Source organism: Hyperolius riggenbachi, chromosome 7, assembly GCF_040937935.1.
Source record: "Hyperolius riggenbachi isolate aHypRig1 chromosome 7, aHypRig1.pri, whole genome shotgun sequence".
Taxonomy (NCBI): Eukaryota; Metazoa; Chordata; class Amphibia; order Anura; family Hyperoliidae; genus Hyperolius; species Hyperolius riggenbachi.
The window spans coordinates 256,260,669-256,282,208 of record NC_090652.1 but is presented as its reverse complement, the minus strand read 5'-3'; the positions used below and the strand labels follow the sequence as shown (position 1 = coordinate 256,282,208).

The 21,540-nt window shown below is 45.4% G+C and overlaps 2 protein-coding genes across 3 annotated transcripts in view; both read left to right on the top strand.

Moving 5' to 3' along the window:
* PHOSPHO2 (phosphatase, orphan 2) overlaps positions 1-21,540 on the top strand; it is a 77,362-nt gene that overhangs the window by 29,131 nt on the left and 26,691 nt on the right. The window contains exon 3 of one of the 2 annotated variants that reach the window (XM_068245570.1): positions 3,409-3,497. The exons of the other annotated variant lie outside the window; for it this stretch is intronic. The gene's annotated coding sequence lies outside the window, so the exon portion shown is untranslated. Of the gene's footprint in view, positions 1-3,408; positions 3,498-21,540 lie in introns of those variants that run through there. 2 annotated transcript variants of the gene reach the window in all.
* KLHL23 (kelch like family member 23) overlaps positions 3,539-21,540 on the top strand; it is a 53,438-nt gene continuing 35,436 nt past the window's right edge. The window contains exon 1 of the mRNA XM_068245566.1: positions 3,539-3,590. Within this exon, the coding sequence (XP_068101667.1) occupies positions 3,545-3,590 (46 nt within the window). The 5' untranslated portion in view covers positions 3,539-3,544. The remainder of the gene's footprint in view (positions 3,591-21,540) is intronic.

Here is a 21,540-nt window from a genome sequence, read left to right as displayed (position 1 = left end):
GTGCGTACACACATGCGACTATAGTCGTTTGTAACGATCGTTCCCCGATCTTTACCAACGACGATCGTTACAAAAAACGAACCACCGACTATTAAGGCAAACGACGAACGAGCCAAATCGCTACAAAAGAAAGTTCTGTCTCGGCGGATTTTAACCAACGACGATCGTTTGCAAAAGTAGTACATCGTTGAAAACGATCGTTCGTACTAGGCTTGACATGCGCATTTCACTATTTCTCCATGGAACTTCTCATTTTTATGCGCAGGCGCAATAGTTGCTTTCTGTGATGTAACGTTCGTTCTAACGATCAGATCGTTACACACATTTTAAAACTACCTTTACTTAGGTCGTTCTTTCATCAATTAAAAGTTCGTTCGTCGTTCTTAACGAACGATCGTTGTCGCATGTGTGTACGTAGCATAAGTTGCATGCACTACATGATACATACATAGACTTATGACTGAGGTAGGGATTAGATTGTGAGTCACTCTGAGGGACAGTTAAGTGATGAGACAATATACTCTGCACAGCCCTGCAGACGATAACGCTATATAAATGCTAAATAATAATAAACTTTCAAGCTAGGAGCACACTAGGCAGAATCGCTAGCTTTGTGGAAAACGCATGCATTTTTGTCCATTGTGAAAGTCTATGGGCTGCATAAAAAATGCATATACAGTATCTGTGTTTTACAGTGTGCATTTTTCAAATGAAAAATGTATAGAAAAACCACCCCCAAAATGTAGAAACACAAAATGCAGGAAATGTATGTTTTTCTGCACTACCTAGTGTACTTCCAGCATCAATTTTTTGGGGGTTGCCTATAGGCTTAGGTGACCTCTTTGTTTGCTTCTGGGGAAGGACTGCTTCCCACTCAGTCAATGGCCCCTTCTGACACTGGGGCTGGGGAATAGTGATGGTGAGCCCAAACTGAAGGGACAGGGTGCCGGAATGGGGAACTATAACTGGTGTAAAATGATATTAAGAGGCACCCTAAATCTACAAGTAATGTACTGAATAGCTTAAATATACTAATTGGGGGAAAAAAGCAGGGCTGTGGAGTCGGAGTCGTGGAGTCGGGCAATTTTGGGTGCCTGGAGTCGGAGTCGGAGTCGGGAAAAAATGCTCCGACTCCGACTCCTAATGAATTTGTAACTGTAATTAAAATAGAAAATATGATAAAATGTTCTATTTCTCAGATAATAGTCATTAAAAATAATGTATATATACAGTATATATGCAGTAATAGCTGTGCTTAGTCCACAAAAATGAAACAAACCAATCAAAATTAGTTACTTGTGCTGCTTCAATAAAGCAGTCCCCATATTTTTAAGGTCAGATATACATATCTGGTTGTGACTGTATATATGTGTACACAGGAATCTCTTATATATACTAAATAACATCTATGCTGTAAGAATAAAGCCTGATGTGTAGCTGTGTCACTAATAGAGATGGTCAACGAGATGGAAATAATTCTGCATTGATGCTGATTTATGCAAATGTATGCACTCCCTTTGCTGATGAAATCAAATAATTTGATATGTTGTTAAAATTTGGTTTGGTGACTACAAATTAAAGGGTACCTGAGACGGATGAAAAGTAAAGTTTTATACATACCTGGGGCTTCCTCCAGCCCCCTTCAGGCTAATCAGTCCCTCGCTGTCCTTCACCACCCGGATCTTCTGATATGAGTCCTGGTAATTCAGCCAGTCAGCGCTGTCCGGCCGCATGCCGCTCCCACAGCCAGGAACATTCTGCACCTGCGCAATAGTGCTGCACAGGTGTAGTATGCTCCTGGCGGCGGAGTGTGTGCATGCGCACTACGCCTGACTGGCTCAAGTACCTGGACTCATAGCAGAAGATCCAGGTGGCGGAGGAGGACAACGAGGGACTGATTATCCTGAAGGCGGCTGGAGGAAGCCCCAGGTATGTATAAAACTTTAATTTCATCTGTCTCAGGTTTACTTTGTTACACAGTAGTACTATACTCTACATATGCACTCCCCACAGAGCTGCAGGGAATCCACTGAGAATGATGTGCACATTGAACACAGAGGTGTTGTCTGTTTACAATCTCCTCATTCCCATGCAGAGTACCTGCACATCATTCTTACATGTACCCACACTTACATTGCCTAGGGCCTGATAGATGTTCTTTGTCCCGGTTTGTACCTTTTACAAGTACTCTTACCAAGGACTAGTTTTAGTCTAAAGGGAATAAATATAGTAGTCTACATATCCTTCTCACTTCAGTTGTCTTGTAAAATTCCTAAGCGTTGGCAGTTAAGAGACGAATTTCATGTTACATACTTTTAATCAACAAAATTGTAATATGCAAATTAGAGGAGTCGGAGTCGTGGAGTCGGAGTCGGAGTCGGTGGAATCCTAAACTGAGGAGTCGGAGTCGGTGGATTTTTGGACCGACTCCACAGCCCTGGAAAAAAGGCTCACCGCCTACATAGTAGTACAAGAAAGAGCCTACAAAATAACACCCTATGAAGCGGATAACATGCTTTCATCAGGTAAAAACTCTCGCAGAGGTGCCCTGCTTGTTGTATAGGGGCGACAATCTGCCAGACTTTATACCTGATGAAGCTGGTGTGATCTGGCAAAATGTGTTGTAACTAAAAATGTTTACATCCTCGTTCTTGTACTGCCCGTGCATCACCACTTAGGAGGTAAGCCATTTCCTCTGTATTACTGTATATTCTATTACTAGTCGGGTGAACTGGGTTCTGAATTGCTCCTGGGTTCCACAGCAGCTATTATAGGTATTGCTACACCCCTATTTGTACAAAATGTTATGTCCTACTTCTATTTACTTATTATTGCCTTCATTAACTTCATATCAAATAGTAACATAAAGGAATAGTGAAGATGAAAGGAAGGACCGGTGTGATTTCTATTTATTGGAGTTTTCATAAAAGTACAAAACTATACAGGAGAGCAATACGTCCATAACTGTACCGAACATCATGGCTTGTGATAGACAGAAACATTAAAATAAGGCACAACATGAACAACTGAAGTCACTTTATGCCCCCTATCCATGAGAATTCCTGCCAATTGATCTTGGATCATAAAATTAGTGATCCTTCTTTGAGTTCTTTAAAAGTCCTTTAGAGTCCGGACCAGTTGTTTCTTCCAAGCCCTTGCAATGGTTTGCCAGGCCGCCACAAAGGACCAGTGTCATTTCAAAATCAAAAAATCTGTTTTTCTCATGCATTCTTTATGGTATGCACCACTATAGTGTGCATAGTGTATGAGTGGAGCTGGGGGGAGGTAGTGTCTATTGCCCAAATGGTTTTTGTGCCTAACTCTTTCTTATCTCCGATAGTTGGGAGTAGGGGTAGGCAATGAGATGCAAGTAATCCTGAGTTGATCAAATTTTGTGTGCTAATTTAGGCAGCTTGAAAATGGACCAGTCCATGAAATACCTCAAGGCCAGGCACTACACCACAAACCCCTCTCTTCTGGGGAATATTTCCATACAGGAAGAGTGACGTGATGCTATTATGCTACACCCACAAGTGAGGGAACAATGCACAAACAGCGGTGTGCATGGACTGAGCATTTGGAAGATACATGTAAGTGTGGAGTAATGACTGTGGAGTAGGCCGGGCACTTAATGTTAGTGGCACCAGAATATTGTGTTAATACAGCAAAAAATATTGTGTTTCAGATGCCTTATAGCAGGGTGGTGACTTATTTTTTTTTCTTTTAGGGTGGACTATCACTGAAAATAGAAAGTAATGTATAGCATGTTTTAACCAATGAAATGTATTTATATATACTGTATACAGAGCCAGGACAAGGTCCTCCAGCACCCAAGGCTGAGATACCAAAGTGCGCCCCTCCGTCCCTTCCACCCCAGCCGTCACACACTGATTGCTATTAAAATAAGAGGTGTCCCAGGGCCCCAAACACCTTAATCTGTAGTTATCTGGCTGCAGTCACTGCCATGTATCCCCTTTTCTTATTTCTCTCTGCTTCAAACACAATAGGGAAATGATAGCTGAGTGAGTTGTGCGCCCCCTTCTACACAGCGCCCTGAGGCTGGAGCCTCTCTCGCCTCTGCCTCGGCCCGGCTCTGACTGTATATATAATCGTAATGGCTGCCTCTGTGTGCAAAGGACAAGGCCTCTTTAAAGAGCCACTGTAGTGACATATAGTAGAATGTAGTACATTATTCAGAATGCCAACTTTTGCGGTAATTATCCTGGCTTCCGCATCAGAAACACTTCTTATATCGCTATATTGGTGTATATTTGTATGTAGCCCTGCTCTCCCAGAGATGTTTAGCTATCAGGGGCGTAACAATACACCCTGCAAGCAGTGGAGTACATAAGGTATTTGACACCCGGTGCTAATTATTTGAAGACACCCCCGCTTCCTCTCAAAACACAGGCATTTTTTTTACTAACTACATGGTGGAGGGGCAACTTCAATGAATAGTGTTCTTGCCCCCCCCACCCCGGAAAAAAAACAACAGAACCTGGCAGCAGTCTCCCACATAATACGTAGATTGGCAGCAATTTGCCACAAGAGGAAATTAGCTGGTTCCCTCATGTCACCTCTTGTCCCCTGCGTCTCCTCTGTTCCCCCTGTGCCACCTCTTGTACCCCTGTGTCCCATATGTACTCCTTGTGCCACCTCTTGTCTGTGTCCCCTGTTCCTCCTCATGTGCCACCTCTTGTCCCCTATGTCCCCCCCGTGCCACTTCTTGTATCTCTGTGCCACCTGTTGTGCTCTTCTGTTTCCCCTGTGCCACTCTTGTCCCCTTTGTTCCCCCTGTACCACCTCTTGTGCTCCTGTGTTCCCCCTGTGCTGCCTCTTGTCACTCGGTGTCCCCAATGTTCCCCCTGTGCTACCTCATCCCCCCTGTGTCTCCTCTTTTCCCCCTGTGCCACCTCTTGACCCATGTACACTCTGCCCCCCTGTGCCACCTCTTGTCCCAATGCGTCCCGTGTTACCACTTTGCCACCTCTTGTCCCTCTGTGCCACCTCTTGTGCTCTTCTATTCCCCCTGTGCCACCTCTTGTCACTGTGTCCCGTATGTTCTCCTTGTACCACCTCATCTCCCTGTGTGTCCCGAGCCACCTCTTGTCCCCTGTGTTTTCCCTGTGCCACCTCTTATCCCATTGAGTCCCCTATGTCCCTCTGTGCCTACTTGTTCCTCTGTGCCACCTTTTGTGCGCCTCTGTTCCCCCTGTGCCATCTCATCCACCTGTGTCCCCTCTGTTCCCCCTGTGCCACCTCTTTTCCCCCTGTGCCACCTCTGTTCCCCCTGTGCCACCTCTTTTCCCCCTGTGCCACCTCTGTTCCCCCTGTGCCACCTCTTTTCCCCCTGTGCCACCTCTGTTCCCCCTGTGCCACCTCTTTTCCCTGTGTACCCTCTTTTCCCCCTGTGCCTCCTCTTGTGCCACCTCTTGTCCCCCTGTGTCACCTCTTGTCCCTCTGTGCCACCTCGAGGGATGCAGCCGCAGAGGGGGCCAGAAGCCACAGGGGGCCCATCCTGAGAGACTTATAACTAAGAGCAAGGAGACAAAAAAATGTTCTGCTTTCTGCACAATTGTTTTAATGACTACATCTGCCCAGCCACTGATAAGGAATCATGCAAAGTTTTGCAGACAAAGATTTGTAGATAATCCCTATTCAGTGTTCAGCAGGGTCCTGTGTACAGCACTGTTCTACCTCCAGCCTTCCTGCCCCTCCCCAAGTGTTGTGTCCTGTAGTGATGCCTGAGAAGTTTTGGCACGGAAAGTAAAAGCTTGCTATTCTTTACAATAGTTCTAATGACTGCTTCTGCTCAGCCACTGATGAGGAATCATACAAAGTTTTTTATAGACAAATATTTGTAGACAGTCCCTATGTTCAGTGTGCAGCAGGCTCTTCTGTACAGCGCTGCTCTACCACCAAAAGTGCTGTGTACTGTAGTGATGCTGGAGGAGTCTGCAGAGCCAGTTCTGCTCCATCAGAGGTGGATAGAAAGGGTTTTACCACTTTACCCCCACGCGTACAGATTTCTCCGTCCCTTTTTCCATCCTTTCACCACCAGGGACGGAGAAATCCGTACTTTCCGCGTTCCCGCCGCTGCCCGCACTCCCGCTCGTAAACACGCCGCTGGCCGCTCGCCCGGAGATCAATGAACGGGAAAATCCATTCCAGTTCGTTGATCTAAGCCCCGCAATGATCCGCTGCTTCTCCGATAAGCAGCGCGATCATTGTGGGAAAAAAAAACTTTCACAGCCTCCTAGTACCCTCTTTCCCTGAAAATAAGACCTACCCTGAAAATAAGCCCTAGCTGGAATTTTGAGCATGCTTGAAATATAAGCCCTACCCCGAAAATAAGCCCTAGCGGAAGTTAAAGAGGAGGAAGAGGCAGCCAGTAAGTGGGGGACACAGTGGTGCAGTGCCAACCGGGCACTGAAACTGTCATCCCAGCACACAGCAAGGTTATCAGCTGTGTGCAGGGAAGACAGTGCAGGTGCCTGATCAGTACAGTAGCATACTTTCAAATCCATGAACATCACAGCAAAAAGGAAACGTTCTGCTGAGAGACACTTCCTAATAGAAGTATAAGACATCCCCTGAAAATAAGCCCTAGCACATCTTTTAGAGCAAAAATTAATATAAGACACTCTTATTTTCGGAGAAAGATGGCACTTCCTGCAAGCGTAGTTTACACAAAAGATTAACTCCTTACCTCCCACACTCCCCAATTATTATTTTTTTATAATAAGAAAAAAATTACAATTAAAAAAAAATACATAAATAGTTACCTTAGGGACTGAACTTTTTTAAATATTTATGTCAAGAGGGTATAACACTGTTACTTTATAAACTATGGGCTTGTAATTGGGGATGGACGCAAAACTGAAAAAAATGCACCTTTATTTCCAAATAAAATATTGGCGCCAAACATTGTGATAGGGACATAATTTAAACGGTTTTATAACCGTTACAAATGGGCAAATAAATTTCATGGGTTTTAATTACAGTAACATGCATTATTTGAAAACTATAAAGGCCGAAAACTGAAAAATAATAAAAAAAAAATGTCCACATTTTTTCCTATTTTCCCATTAAAACACATTTAGAATAAAATAATTCTTGGCATAATGTCCCACCTAAAGAAAGCCTAATTAGTGACGAAAAAAACAAGATATAGTTCATTTCATTGTGATAAGTAATGATAAAGTTATAGACGAATGAATGGAAAGAGCGCTGAAAGGTGAAAATTGCTCTGGTGGTCAAGGGGAAAAACCCCTCAGTTGGGAAGTGGTTAATAAGCTGAGGCTGGGAACACACTCATCTGTCGGTTTTCTGTAACCGTTTTCTGAACACCATGGGCTTGATTCACTAAGACAAATAGCATGCCTTATCCGAGTTAACACTCCTTATCCGAGATAACACGCCTTATCAAAGTTAACATGCCTTATCAGAGGAGCATAATGAGCGCTATGAACTTATGCCTGCTAACTGGCAATGACGAGAGCTCCACTCATCCTGCCCTGACCCCCTGCGGGTTCGTAGCACTCGCTATGCTACTCTGATAAGGTGTGTTATCTCTGATAAGGAGTGTTAACTCGGATAAGGCATGCTATTTGTCTTAGTGAATCAAGCCCATGTGTGTTTATGTGTGAAAACACACACATTTTATCACAGAAGCTAATGTAATTGATAGAGAAAATGTGTGCAGATGGGGCCCCTTCCAAAGTTTTGCAAGGGGGCCCAGTGATTTCTAGTTTTGCCCCTGTTAGCTATGCCGAATTCTCCTACCTGAGCATTCTGGGACACCAAGTTTATCAGCAAACAAATGTTCCTCAGAGATCACCAGTTAAAGCGGATCCGGGATGAAAAACTAACTATAACAAGTAACTTGTCTATATATTTTATCTAAAGTTTAGATAGTTTACACAACAAATCTAGCTGCAAACAACTTCAACAGTTTATGATTATTCATTCCTGTGATACAATGAGGGCAGCCATGTTCTGTTTGTCACATTACACACAGGCAAGCTGACAGCATCTCTAGCCCACAGCCTTTGAAAACTTCACTCCCCTCTCCTCCTCCCTCCTCCCTTCTGCCTCTGAAATCTCTGGCTAATAACCTCCTCCTGCCCAGACTGAGCTCCCATAAGCCCTTGCTACTAAGGGTCACAGTGCCAAAGCTCTTTGGAGAAGCTGTGGGCGAGGCTTGTTTAGTTTATAGGGAATTATAGTATTAAAACAAAACAAAAAAATTATTTGGTTTGAGGAATGCCCTATAAACTATATGAAAGGAACACAATTATGCAATGAGTAAAAGTTTATCTTGGATTCACTTTAAGATGTCGGCACCTGTGATAAGTTTCAGAATTTAAATCGGGGTGAGTAAAATGGGCAAACGCTGACTAAATAATCTGTAAATTAATATTGTGTAAAAAGAAAAAAAAAAACATAATTTTCACTACAGTTCCTCTTTAACAACTTGACCTTTCTTTGACAGTTTGGTTTATTCAATGACATCTGAGTTCTTTTCAATGTGCTTTGCATATTCCGGAGGCACCTGCATACCGCCACTTTCCATATAGCTTGCTTGCTTAATGCAACAATCCTGAAGCCATACAAATAGAATGGGAACCTTTGCTTATCAAGCTGCAATGTATTTAGATTGGCAACAGAAATTGTGTCATTAAGGAGGCGCTATGACACAAAACTGGAAAATGGAAAATACTTTTGTACACGTACATTTGTCTTAAAGTAAAATGTACTGTTGATGGCGGTCTTAACTGAAGGCTCTCCAGGGTTCCTAGGCGCTACCATCACCAACAACTTGAAGTGACAAGAGAACACCTCCAAGGTCTAGAAGAAGGCTTAGCAAAGGTTGTTCTTCCTGAGGCAACTGAGGAAGTTTGGGATGCCGCGGGAACTGATAGCTAGTTTCTACACTGCCACCATTGAGTCTATCCTCTGCTCCTCCATCATTGGTATGGAGGCACTACTGCAAGCGGTAAGCTCAAACTCCAGAGGGTGATCAATGCTGCGGAGAGGATCATCAGGTCACCCCTACTGCCACTAGACCTCCTGCACTCCTCCAAACTGCGGTCCAGGGCCATCAGGATACTGAACGACCCCACCCCGATAGTCGCTACTTCATGCGTCTCCATGAACAGGGGCAGCCGGTGTGTTTGTGTGTGTGTGTGTGCGGGGGAGGGGGTTGTAGCGAGAAGGCCACTGTAATGGCAAAGTGACGGACGGTATTGGGTCCTGGAAACCGAGCTTGGTTACCATAGAAACCCGCTGATATGTGAGGTGGGTGAGGAACACGTAGACGCTGGGTTGCGAGGATGTTCACATTGTAGGTAGCGGCTGTGGTATGCAGGCACAGGCATTGGATGGCGGTGATGTTCATGTAGACAGCGGTTGTGGTGTGCGGGCACAGGCATTGGATGGCGGTGATGTTCACATTCTAGGCAGTGGTTGTTGTGCGTGGGCACAAGGCATTGGGTGGCGGTGATGTTCACATTGTAGGCAGCGGTTGTGGTGTGTGGGCACAGGCATTGGTTGGCGGTGATGTTCACGTTGTAGGCAGCGGTTGTGGTGTGTGGGCACAGGCATTGGGTGGCTGTGATGTTCATGTTGTAGGCAGCGGTTGTGGTGTGTGGGTACAGGCATTGGTTGGCTGTGATGTTCACATTGTAGGTGGCGGATGTGGTATGCAGGCACAGGCATTGGTTGGCTGTGATGATCACATTGTAGGCAGCGGTTGTAGTGCGTGGGCACAGGCATTGGGTGGGGGTAATATTCACGTTGTAGGCAGCGGTTGAGGTGTGCGGGCACAGGCATTGGGTGGCGGTGATGTTCACATTGTAGGCAGCGGTTGTGGTATGCAGGCACAGGCATTGGTTGGCTGTGATGATCACATTGTAGGCAGCGGTTGTAGTGCGTGGGCACAGGCTTTGGTTGGCGGCAATGTTCACATTGTAGGCAGCGGTTGTGGTGTGTGGGCACAGGCATTGGTTGGTGGCAATGTTCATGTTGTAGGCAGCGGTTGTGGTGTGTGGGCACAGGCATTGGTTGGTGGCAATGTTTATGTTGTAGGCAGCGGTTGTGGTGTGCGGGCACAGGCATTGGGTGGAGGTGATGTTCATGTTGTAGGCAGTGGTTGTGGTATGCGGCCACAGGCAGTAGTTGTGGTGTGTGGGCATTGGTTGGCGGCAATGTTCACGTAGGCAGTGGTTGTGGTGTGCGGGCACAGGCATTGGGTGGCGGTGATGTTCACGTTGTAGGCAGTGGTTGTGGTATGCGGGCACAGGCATTGGGTGGTGGCGATGTTCACGTTGTAGGCAGTGGTTGTGGTGTGCGGGCACAGGCATTGGGTGGCAGTGATGTTCACGTTGTAGGCAGTGGTTGTGGTGTGCGGGCACAGGCATTGGGTGGCGGTGATGTTCATGTTGTAGGCAGTGGTTGTGGTATGTGGGCACAGGCATTGGTTGGCAGTGATGTTCACGTTGAAGGCAGTGGTTGTGGTGTGTGGGCACATGCATTGGTTGGCGGCAATGTTCACGTTGTAGGCAGCGGTTGTGGTGTGTGGGTACAGGCATTGGGTGGCGGCAATGTTCACGTTGTAGGCAGTGGTTGTGGTGTGTGGGCACAGGCATTGGGTGGCTGTGATGTTCACATTGTAGGCAGCGGTTGTAGTGTGTGGGCACAGGAATTGGTTGGTGGCAATGTTCACGTTGTAGGCAGTGGTTGTGGTATGTGGGCACAGGCATTAGGTATTGGTGATTTTCATGTTGTAGGCAGTGGTTGTGGTGTGCATACACAAGCTTACATTGTAGGCGGCCGTTGTCGTGTGCGCGTGTAAGTGCATCCTTGCATGCGTTTACTAGTTTATGAGGATGCCATGCTTATATTAAAACATCATAGGCACTTAGCACTTTGGTTACCCCCCGACAAAGTTTCCAATTAAGGAAATGAAACGTAGGGTTTTGTGTGGGGCTGTTAATATACATGCATTGTGAGTTTGGAGGAGAGTCTGACAGACAAATGACCTTTATTCCCAACCCAATGTATCACTTTTTGCACTAAGGGGTAGTATAATCTGTTCAAATTATCTATTTTAACCCGACTTTATTAAGTTACGTTTTATTAACATTAACCAATCTCCGAATAAGGTTTAATTAGTGTTTTTTCGGATCTTACAATAATTTATTAAAACCAGTGCCGATTCATGCATAATATACTGTAGATCTGGTTAGGAGGTATGATGTGATTGCAGAAATACACACAGTACATGGCATACTCTTAATATCAGCACATCTCATAACGTGTGCTTGTAAGGTTCAGTATTACCATAAGAATAAAAAAAGAAAAGAAGAAGTAAACTGGTAAAGATCCAAGTGAAATCCAGAACAGATAATTGAACAGATAATTGACTAATCTCAGCCCAGAGTTCAAGTGTGTAAGGCTTGGTGGTGTATTCTCCACAGTCAGCATGCAACGCATGAGCTGGCGTGGAGGAGGTACACACACTAGCACAAAGAAACAGGCTATCCCTAGTATAGTGGAGGGGAGGACTGACTCCTATAGGAGATTGTGGCGCACAGAGCCGGTGCAGATCTGACAGCCACAAACAATGCTTTCGTTATAACGTCTCAGCGCAAAATAGCGCTGAGCGCATAAACCAGAACTGAGGAGATCAGGACAAGTAGACAGCATGAACGCTTGCTAGCTAGCGGCTACTTAGCGACAGCAAGCGTCCAAAACCAGACAGACTGGAATGAGGCAGCCAATGCGTTGCGGCGATGGCGTGCCTCACAAAGACAGGACAGGATAGTCAGGAAATAGCAGGATCGAGATAGATGAATGTAACACAGATAAATATACAATAAGTATGTTTTCCTAGCGTATTACAATTACAGCTATCAATGAAACTATTTGTAACGTCTGACTAACATATGTATATATCGGCAATGAACCGATATATGACATAAGCAGGAACGCTGACTAGGACTGGAGTAATACAGGGAACAGGACTCGGAAGGATTCGCTATCTCTTCGCAGAGATGAACGCAATCCACAAACGGTAACAGGACAGGATTCAGAAGGATTCGTTATCTCCTCGCAGAGATGAACGAAATCCACAAACAGTAACAGGAACAGGATAACTAGCTCAGCACGGGTGATCACGGTACGCGCAAACTACCAAAACGTGCTGGAAAACTGACTAACTGAACACAGGAAATAAACAGTTCGTGTACGTATATATCAGCGACACTGATGTATCAACGTAACACGAATACAAGGAAAATAATAAACGTGCTGGTATGCATATATATTGGCAATGAACCAATATATGATGCAAAACCAGCAAAGTATCTTTAGAACAAGAAACACGATCGGGGGCTGAAGCGACAGCAAGACGGGCTTAAACTGAAGCTATGAAAACCCAAGGAAACCCTGCAGGAAGCAGATCTTTATACTGAGGTCATCCAATGGGAACAGACATGCAGATTCCCACACAGGTGAATGATAATTAGTCACAAGCTGACAGCAGGGAAAGACAGACAAAGCTATGCAGCTTGCATGGAAATAGATCAGAACTGCCTGAGCTGCAGCACTACTACTTCCAGCAACAGCTGCTGCAGCAGCGATCATCACAGTACCCCCGCCCTTAAAAGCGGATTCCAGACGCTTTTCAAAACTGAAATTCCCAACAAAACAGTCCTGACTGATAATTCATGATGACCGGGACAGCCCGGCAAGACCGAATTCCAGAATCAGTCCCCACAAGACTGGACCCATCAGAACCAGAACCTACAGAACCATGCCCATCAGTACTACAAGCCCCAATGTGACACCCATCAGAACCATGATTTCCAGAAGAAAGCCCTCCGAAATTCCCTGAGCGATACCCACCGCCTTCCAGGAACCGTTCAGAAACGCCTAAGCCTTTACAATGCCCACCGGTACTGTCTTTACCAACACAAAACCCACTGTTGAACCAGTCCAAGGCACCAGGACAAGTTTTCTCAGAGACCTCCCAGAACACCTTGAAGCTTCAAAGAGATCCCCATAGGTCAGAATGCCCCTTAGGCTCACATGGAGAACTATCAAGAACCCCTATGGAACCTAGGGCAATTCCCGAGTCAGGGCCACAAGGACAAACATCAATATCAGGGCTTTCAGGGACCAGAACCATCTCTGGGCATGCAGGCAGACTGGCAACATCAGAACGTGTTCCCACTAAGGAAGCATCAGAGCACGCTAACACCTTAGACACACTTGGGCATTCTGGCACACAAAGAACATCTGGGCACACCGGCACAAGAGAAACCTCTGGGCATGTCAAGGAACTGTGAGCCTCAGGGTCAGCCAAGACAGGACCAAAACCAGGACTGGCCAAAAAAAAATCATCATGACTAAACTTCGCAACTACTGGACTTTTACACGAGAATGCTGGATCAGACTTAGATGTCGCTGATTCCAGCAAAGTCAGTAACAAATCAGATTCAGGGGCACTAACAAGACAGGACAAATCTTCTGATGTATGCACTGAACCAGATAGGGACTCCACAACTACCTCTGGACTGGACAGAGACTCATTTAATACACTGGATTGGAGCTCATGAGGCGCTGCAGAACAAGTCAGTATTGCAGCAGCCCCCACTGGACTAGGCAAAACTGAGGAATTCCCTGGACAGGAAGGGGACTCTGGAACCTCTGCCACAGCGGCCAGAGAACCAGAATCTTTCAGGATACAGGGCTGGGTTTCAGGAACACTCATCAGACCGGACTGAAATTCTGAGATTTCTATTAATTTGCCCAGAGAATCAGAATTATCCATGTTACAGGGCAAGACTTCTGAAACATTCAGAGGACAGGGCTGGAGTTCCTCGGCTGTTACAACACTGGAGAGGGACTCAACAAGATTGGTTAAATCAGACTGTGTACAGGGCAAGGTATCTAACACAATTGCTGACGAGGACAATATTTCAATGGCTTCTGCTTTGCTGGGCAGAAATTCACCAAGTTTTATTAGAGCAGACTGTAATTCCAAAACAGCTGCTAGACAAGTGAATATTACTGCAACACCAACTGAGGTAAGCAGTGCCTCAGACTCTTCTGCTAGAGGGTTTGAAATATCCAAAGTACTGGGTGAAGCATAAGACTCTGCGACCACAGCTTCACTGGACAGGATCACTGAACAGTCCATATTGCAGGGCAAAACCATGGAAGCACCTGCTGGACAGCATAATGATTCTGTGACCTGAGTTTCATTGGAGAGATCTACTGCACAATTCATGGTACAGGGCAAATTTATTGGAACATTTTCTGAACAAGGTAATAATTCTGCGATTTCAGGTTCACAGAGCAGATGCTCTGAGCTATTCACGAAACTAGAGCAAGGTGTAGAAACAGGAAAATCAAGACACAATGTTTGCGCATCTGAATCACCATTCAATTGGAAAATTGGAAAATTCAGATGCTGGGGTTCTGAGGTTTCTGGACAGGATTGCTGGGACTCGGAAACTGATGTAGTGCATCTATTGGCATCTGCTGGATCAGACAGGAGTTGAACTTTATTAACACGGGTAATTTCTGCAGAAGTGTTTGCAGAGACAGGCAAGATTTTTCTGGTGTCTGTTTCACTGAACAAAGACTCATGAGTACTGGCTAGGCTGGACTCAGAAGTCAGCAGGACCTCTGGATTCTCTGCTGAGAAATTTGTGCAGGGCAAAGTTAAGAAAGTATCAGTGGCTTCTGTTTTACTGGGAAGTAACACTGAGTTATCCATGGTACAGGGTGGAGTTACAGGAACATTCACTAGACATGGTAGGGACTCAGTAACTGGAGAAGTGGGACAGTCTCCAATTGACAGTGTGTCTTCCCTGGTATCAACTGATTGAATCGCATAAAAAATCATCCAAAATCATTTTCCACACATCGATCAATGGAGCCACAAAGTCATACCCACACACACCAGTTTTTATTAGGTTATAGGCAGACTTAATGCATGCATTCAATACTAATTCACTTTTTGCACTGTAAAATTGACAAAATGAACTTGAATCATTCTTCCATTCATTGACCAGAGCTTCCATCTCTCCTTTCTCAAATGGGAGGATTCCAAGCATACTTAACAGGCAGATCACAGTTTGCAGATATGATTGTGGCAGGGACATATATTGGGTTAATTAGCAGGTGATTGGCAGATTCCTTATTCTTAAGAATCTCTAATACCTGTAGCAAGTGTTGAACTGTAGTGTATGCAAACTTTCCTTGCTTCACAAATAAGTTGATTTGTTCAATACTCTGTAATATCTCCTCATAATCATACTCAGATAATTCTTTTAAACAAAAATCTTTATTTTCCCTAGCCAGTGATGAAAGTTCATTAGTAGTTTCATAAGTCCATTTAACCCCCCTGAAAGACAATTGCATTTCATTATCTGTTAATGGCAGAATCTCATTATAGGTCTCAGTCGCTAAGGATAACGATTCTGCAGATTGGACACGTTTCTTAGAACGTTTGCGTTTTGCCTTTTGACCTTGCTGTTTTTGGTGATTTATTCAAAGCTGCAGGAAAATTATCAGTAACACTTTCTGCTTGCTGCTCATTCTTGCAAGCAATTGAAGGAGCAGCTGATTGGCCTGCTGCCAGGAGTTCATTAAGAGGAAAAGGCAATGGATCTATGCGCAACCAATTGTGAATTACAAAAGCTATAAATTGCAAAGGACTTTGTCTAAACTGAGTGTGATCTAAGACATCGATTGCCCAATCAAAAAGTTTGCCCTTAAAAAGAGCACAAACGATCCAATCAGACCAGGTAGAAATTGCAGAAGCCCGAAAGTCGGGATTGGCCAGAACTTTAACCAATTCTGATATAAATTTGTCTGTAACTTCAGGACCAAGCTTTTCAAATTTTTTTAAAGGAGCAGGACCCCTGACAAACAGTGTCATAATTTCTGGAAATTCCCCCCACAATGGGGATTGGTAATGGGGTTTTCATAATGTAAGGCTTGGTGGTGTATTCTCCACAGTCAGCATGCAACGCATGAGCTGACGTGGAGGAGGTACACACACTAGCACAAAGAAACAGGCTATCCCTAGTATAGTGGAGGGGAGGACTGACTCCAATAGGAGATTGTGGCGCACAGAGCCGGTGCAGATCTGACAGCCACAAACAATGCTTTCGTTATAACGTCTCAGCGCAAAATAGCGCTGAGCGCATAAACCAGAACTGAGGAGATCAGGACAGGTAGACAGAATGAACGCTTGCTAGCTAGCGGCTACTTAGCGACAGCAAGCGTCCAAAACCAGACAGACTGGAATGAGGCAGCCAATGCGTTGCGGCGATGGCGTGCCTCACAAAGACAGGACAGGATAGTCAGGAAATAGCAGGATCGAGATAGATGAACGTAACACAGATAAATATACAATAAGTATGTTTTCCTAGCGTATTACAATTACAGCTATCAATGAAACTATTTGTAACGTCTGACTAACATATGTATATATCGGCAATGAACCGATATATGACATAAGCAGGAACGCTGACTAGGACTGGAGTAATACAGGGAACAGGACTCAGAAGGATTCGCTATCTCTTCGCAGAGATGAACGCAATCCACAAACGGTAACAGGACAGGATTCAGAAGGATTCGTTATCTCTTCGCAGAGATGAACGCAATCCACAAACAGGACCAGGAACAGGATAACTAGCTCAGCACGGGTGCTCACGGTACGCGCAAACTACCAAAACGTGCTGGAAAACTGACTAACTGCACACAGGATATAAAGAGTTCGCGTACGTATACATCAGCGACACTGATGTATCAACGTAACACGAATACAAGGAAAATAATAAACGTGCTGGTATGCATATATATTGGCAATGAACCAATATATGATGCAAAACCAGCAAAGTATCTTTAGAACAAGAAACACGATCGGGGGCTGAAGCGACAGCAAGACAGGCTTAAACTGAAGCTATGAAAACCCAAGGAAACCCTGCAGGAAGCAGATCTTTATACTGAGGTCATCCAATGGGAGCAGACATGCAGATTCCCACACAGGTGAATGATAATCAGTCACAAGCTGACAGCAGGGAAAGACAGACAAAGCTATGCAGCTTGCATGGAAATAGATCAGAACTGCCTGAGCTGCAGCACTACTACTTCCAGCAACAGCTGCTGCAGCAGCGATCATCACAAAGTGTAATCCAGCATAGATCACTGGCTATTAAATCTCTAACACACTAATAAAACACCAGGTACACTTTGGTAGCAAAAAAATCACCCGGCGCTCAGCTAGCTACTCGGGGTAAAGTCCACTCCAAAAGCCCCACAATCTGTACAGAATCTTCACCCCTTCTGCATACACCTTCAGATGGCTCACCCTTTGCGTTGAGACATGCAGCAAGCCTGAACTGTGCAGAGCACAAACTAAAGACACGTGGCACATCCACTAACAGACTACCTTAAATCCAACCTCAACCCAATCCTAGAATCCCTTGAAAAACATTGTAAAATGTGGGCTACACTCCCCCTGACGGTGACTGGTAGATCTAACCTTATCAAAATGCTATACCTACCTAGACTTACATATATATTCAGGCAAACTCCAATATGGATCCCGAGATACATCTTTAACAAAATAGACAAAATCCTAGTAAATTTCCTGTGGAGTGGAGGGACACCACAAATTTCACTCGCGACCCTGCAACTCCCTACTACCATGGGAGGCATAGCCCTCCCCAACTTTAAACTGTATTTTTATGCCTCCGCTCTCGTAACCATACGCTGGTGGTTCGCCCAAGAGGACAGAAACACAGCGACCACATTGGTAGCTGCTGTGGTGGGTTCCTATGAAGGACTCTCTCTTCTTCCCTTCAGGGGAGAAAAAGCCTTGGAACAACTGCCCATCCCTATGAAGCTAACTACTAAGGTATGGGAAGCCGCCAGATTGAAATATAAAGAGCAAGACGTATTCTCCCCATTTGCTCCATTATGGTGCAAGCCTAATTTCCCCCACTTCTTGGCGGTCCCAGACCCCTTGCTTTGGGCTAAACAGGGGATCAAATGGCTGCAGCACTTATTTCCTAATGGACAATTATCCACGTTTAACCAATTAAAATCAGAATTCTCACTCCAAAACAAAATGTTCTTCAGATACCTCCAGGTCAGGCATGCGGCACAGGCTCAGTTTCCCAACTCTCTTACATTAAAATCTGATCCACTAGAATCCTTACTGCTTCGGAATCAAGTTGAAGCACCTTTGTCTACCATTTATGCTGCCTTAATAGACACAGGATCCTCCAGAGTGGATAAGGCCTACCAGAGCTGGAGCCAAGACGTGCCTGATCTGGAGGAATCAGACTGGAGGGACTTGTTGGAAGCCACAGGGGAATATCTCATATCCATGAAAGATAGGCTCATCCAAATGAAGTTCCTATATAGAATCTACTATACTCCTACCCGTATGGCACGAATGTTCCCACATAGAACGGACGAATGTCCTAGATGTGGTGATTCACCTGGAGATTTTATCCATATGATGTGGGGATGTTCTCACCTACAATCATATTGGCAAGGAGTTAACAACCTGCTTCAAAAGGTGTTTGAGCAACATATCTCCCTTGACCCCCAAGACACATCTGCTGGGAATTTCGGGTAAAATTCTAAAATCCAGGAACCTGATACTGTTATGGGACTTGTTAAGTTACTATGCGCGGAAAACCATTATTTTACACTGGATACAACCCACCACACCTACAGTGGCGGAATGGATTAAGATTATCAACTCGGCATTGCCGCTATACAAATTGACATACCTCCAACGCAATTGCCCCCTAAAATTCGACAAAATCTGGATCCCATGGGTAGAATACCTTAGGGTCCACGGTGTAGACTATGAGGCTTAGTTTTACTTTGGCTACCAAGCACTTCATCGTATCTCAACCAAAGAAATAAATGAAGAACACACGAGACCCGAGACCAAGGGAGTGGTGGGGGGGGGGGGGGGGGGGGACTTGTTGTGGGATATTGTGATATTGTTATGTTCATGTGCAAAATTCAATAAAACTTATTTGAAAAAAAAAAAGACACATGGCACATAGAGAGAAAAAGGCTGTGCACCTGTCTCTTTAAGTACTTTTATTCAATCCTTCAGCCAGCAACATACATTTCTGACATATCTGACAACAGAAAAGAATGATGTCAAACCTCGGTTGAAGAAGGTGTGAAGGTGAGCAGGGAAAGGTGACCAGGGAGATCAGTGGACGGCACTACAGCCGTTTCACGCCAGTCCGGCGCTTGTTCACGTGCGTGCAGGGGTGAGCCTGGGGTGCCTGGCACCTGGGTGCAAGATTTTCTCTGGCGCCTATGGGAGTGGTTAAATTAACCGCGCCCAACCACATAACCAGCAAATGCACATAACAAGACAGCTTTTCACCAGCAAATGCACATAAGACAGCTTTTCACCAGCAAATGCACATAATAAGACAGATTTTCACCAGTAAATGCACATAATGACAAACAGCCAGTGTCCCCAGAATATATAGCCAGGGATATATGTCCCCAGTATATGTAGGTAGGGGTATATGTCCCCAGTATATGTAGGTAGGGGTATATGTCCCAGTATATGTAGGCAGGGGGTATATGTGCCCAGGATATGTAGCCAGGGGTATATGTGCCCAGGATATGTAGGCAGGGGTATATGTGCCCAGGATATGTAGGCAGGGGGTATATGTGCCCAGGATATGTAGGCAGGGGGTATATGTGCCCAGGATATGTAGGCAGGGGGTATATGTGCCCAGGATATGTAGCCAGGGGTATATGTGCCCAGGATATGTAGCCAGGGGGTATATGTGCCCAGGATATGTAGCCAGGGGGTATATGTGCCCAGGATATGTAGCCAGGGGGTAATATGTGTCCAGGATATGTAGCCAGGGGGTAATAGGTGCCCAGTATATGTAGCCAGGGTGTATATGTGATCAGTATATGTAGCCAGGGGGTATAGGGTCCCCGTTTAGGTAGTGAGTGACAGGAGTGCACCCAACCCTCCCGCTGCCGCCGCCGCTCCCCCCTCACCTTGCAGCAGCTTCAGACCTCAATCAGCGGGCGACCCGACCAGTAAGAAGGCGCCGGACGCACCCGCTCTATATGCGGAAGTGATGTCACTTCCGCATATCAGTGCGGCGTGCTAGGTCCTAGCGCCTGATTGAGGTCTGACGCGGCACCGCCGGTGGCTGGAGGGAGGGAGGGAGCGGCGGCCACGGGGAGAGCGGCGGCCGGGCGGCGCCTCTCAGAGGCAGGCGCCTGGGTGCCTTGCACCCGCAGCACCCGCCCAGGCTCGGCCCTGCGTGCGTGTGTCCTTGACACCGCTCACCTTCACACCTTCTTCAACCAAGGTTTGACATCATTCTTTTCTGTTGTCAGATATGTCAGAAATGTATGTTGCTGGCTGAAGGATTGAATAAAAGTACTTAAAGAGTAACTGTCAGGCTGCAGAAGCTAATTTAAACCTCTATTCTCCTGTGTTAAACAGTTTAGAAGGAAGCCATAAAGGCATTATTGAAGATAAAAATCTCTCTTACCTTTGATGTGTTCTTATCAGAAAAGCTGTTAGACCTAAGAGGACGCAAGCCGCATACTATACTGCAAAGCATTCTGGGGCCCTCCCCTCGGCTGCTAATGAGATGTTACAGCAGCTTGTGTAATCAGTCTAGCGTGTAGCACTGATAAATCTCCGGGCAGAGTACACTGCAGGAGTCAGCTATTGTTCCTAGCCACATGGCTCATTAATATTCACTGCACACTGTGTTATTCAGCACAAGCTTTTCTGTGATCAGGAAGCAGGCAGGACATGACGACACATTTGACAGAAAAACATGGAACCTGCCATGAGCTGTCAGGAGCATCAATCTCTGCATATACTATATAAAAATTCTGTGAAGTACAAACGTGGACAGTGAAATGCATATGTAATGTAAGTACAGCCAATCTTTAGCTACTGATATATGTGTTTATTTTCTCTGAGACCTTATACCTAACAGTTCCTCTTTAAAGAGACAGGTGCACAGTCTTTTTCTCTCTATGTGCCATGGACACTAATAAAACATCCTCATTTTGAAAATTGAGTGCAATAAAAATTCTTGTCTAAGAAGAAATAAACCCAGAGAGTTTCCGGATGATTATCAGAATATATAAAACTAGTACAAAGGCTCACCAATTTAAAACAGGAGCTAGGCCTCAGCCACAACCACCCGCCTCTGCAACGCACGCATGGCTGCAATTTTTTGGGGGGACCTGTGATTGGCTGTCAGTGATCATAAGGTCTTGGCTCCTGGCTGAGGCACAGAGCTCAGCTGTCATTAGACAGCCAAATTTTGTACCGGTGGGGCGCATGATGGTGTCCCGGGGAAGGGAGCCGATGTAATAAAATGCACACCATTCAGGCTTAAGCGACCCCAAAGTGCAATGTAGCTTTTACTACGGGAAGTCCCAAAGTGGTTAAATGGCCATTAATGTAGCTGGGAAACGTTC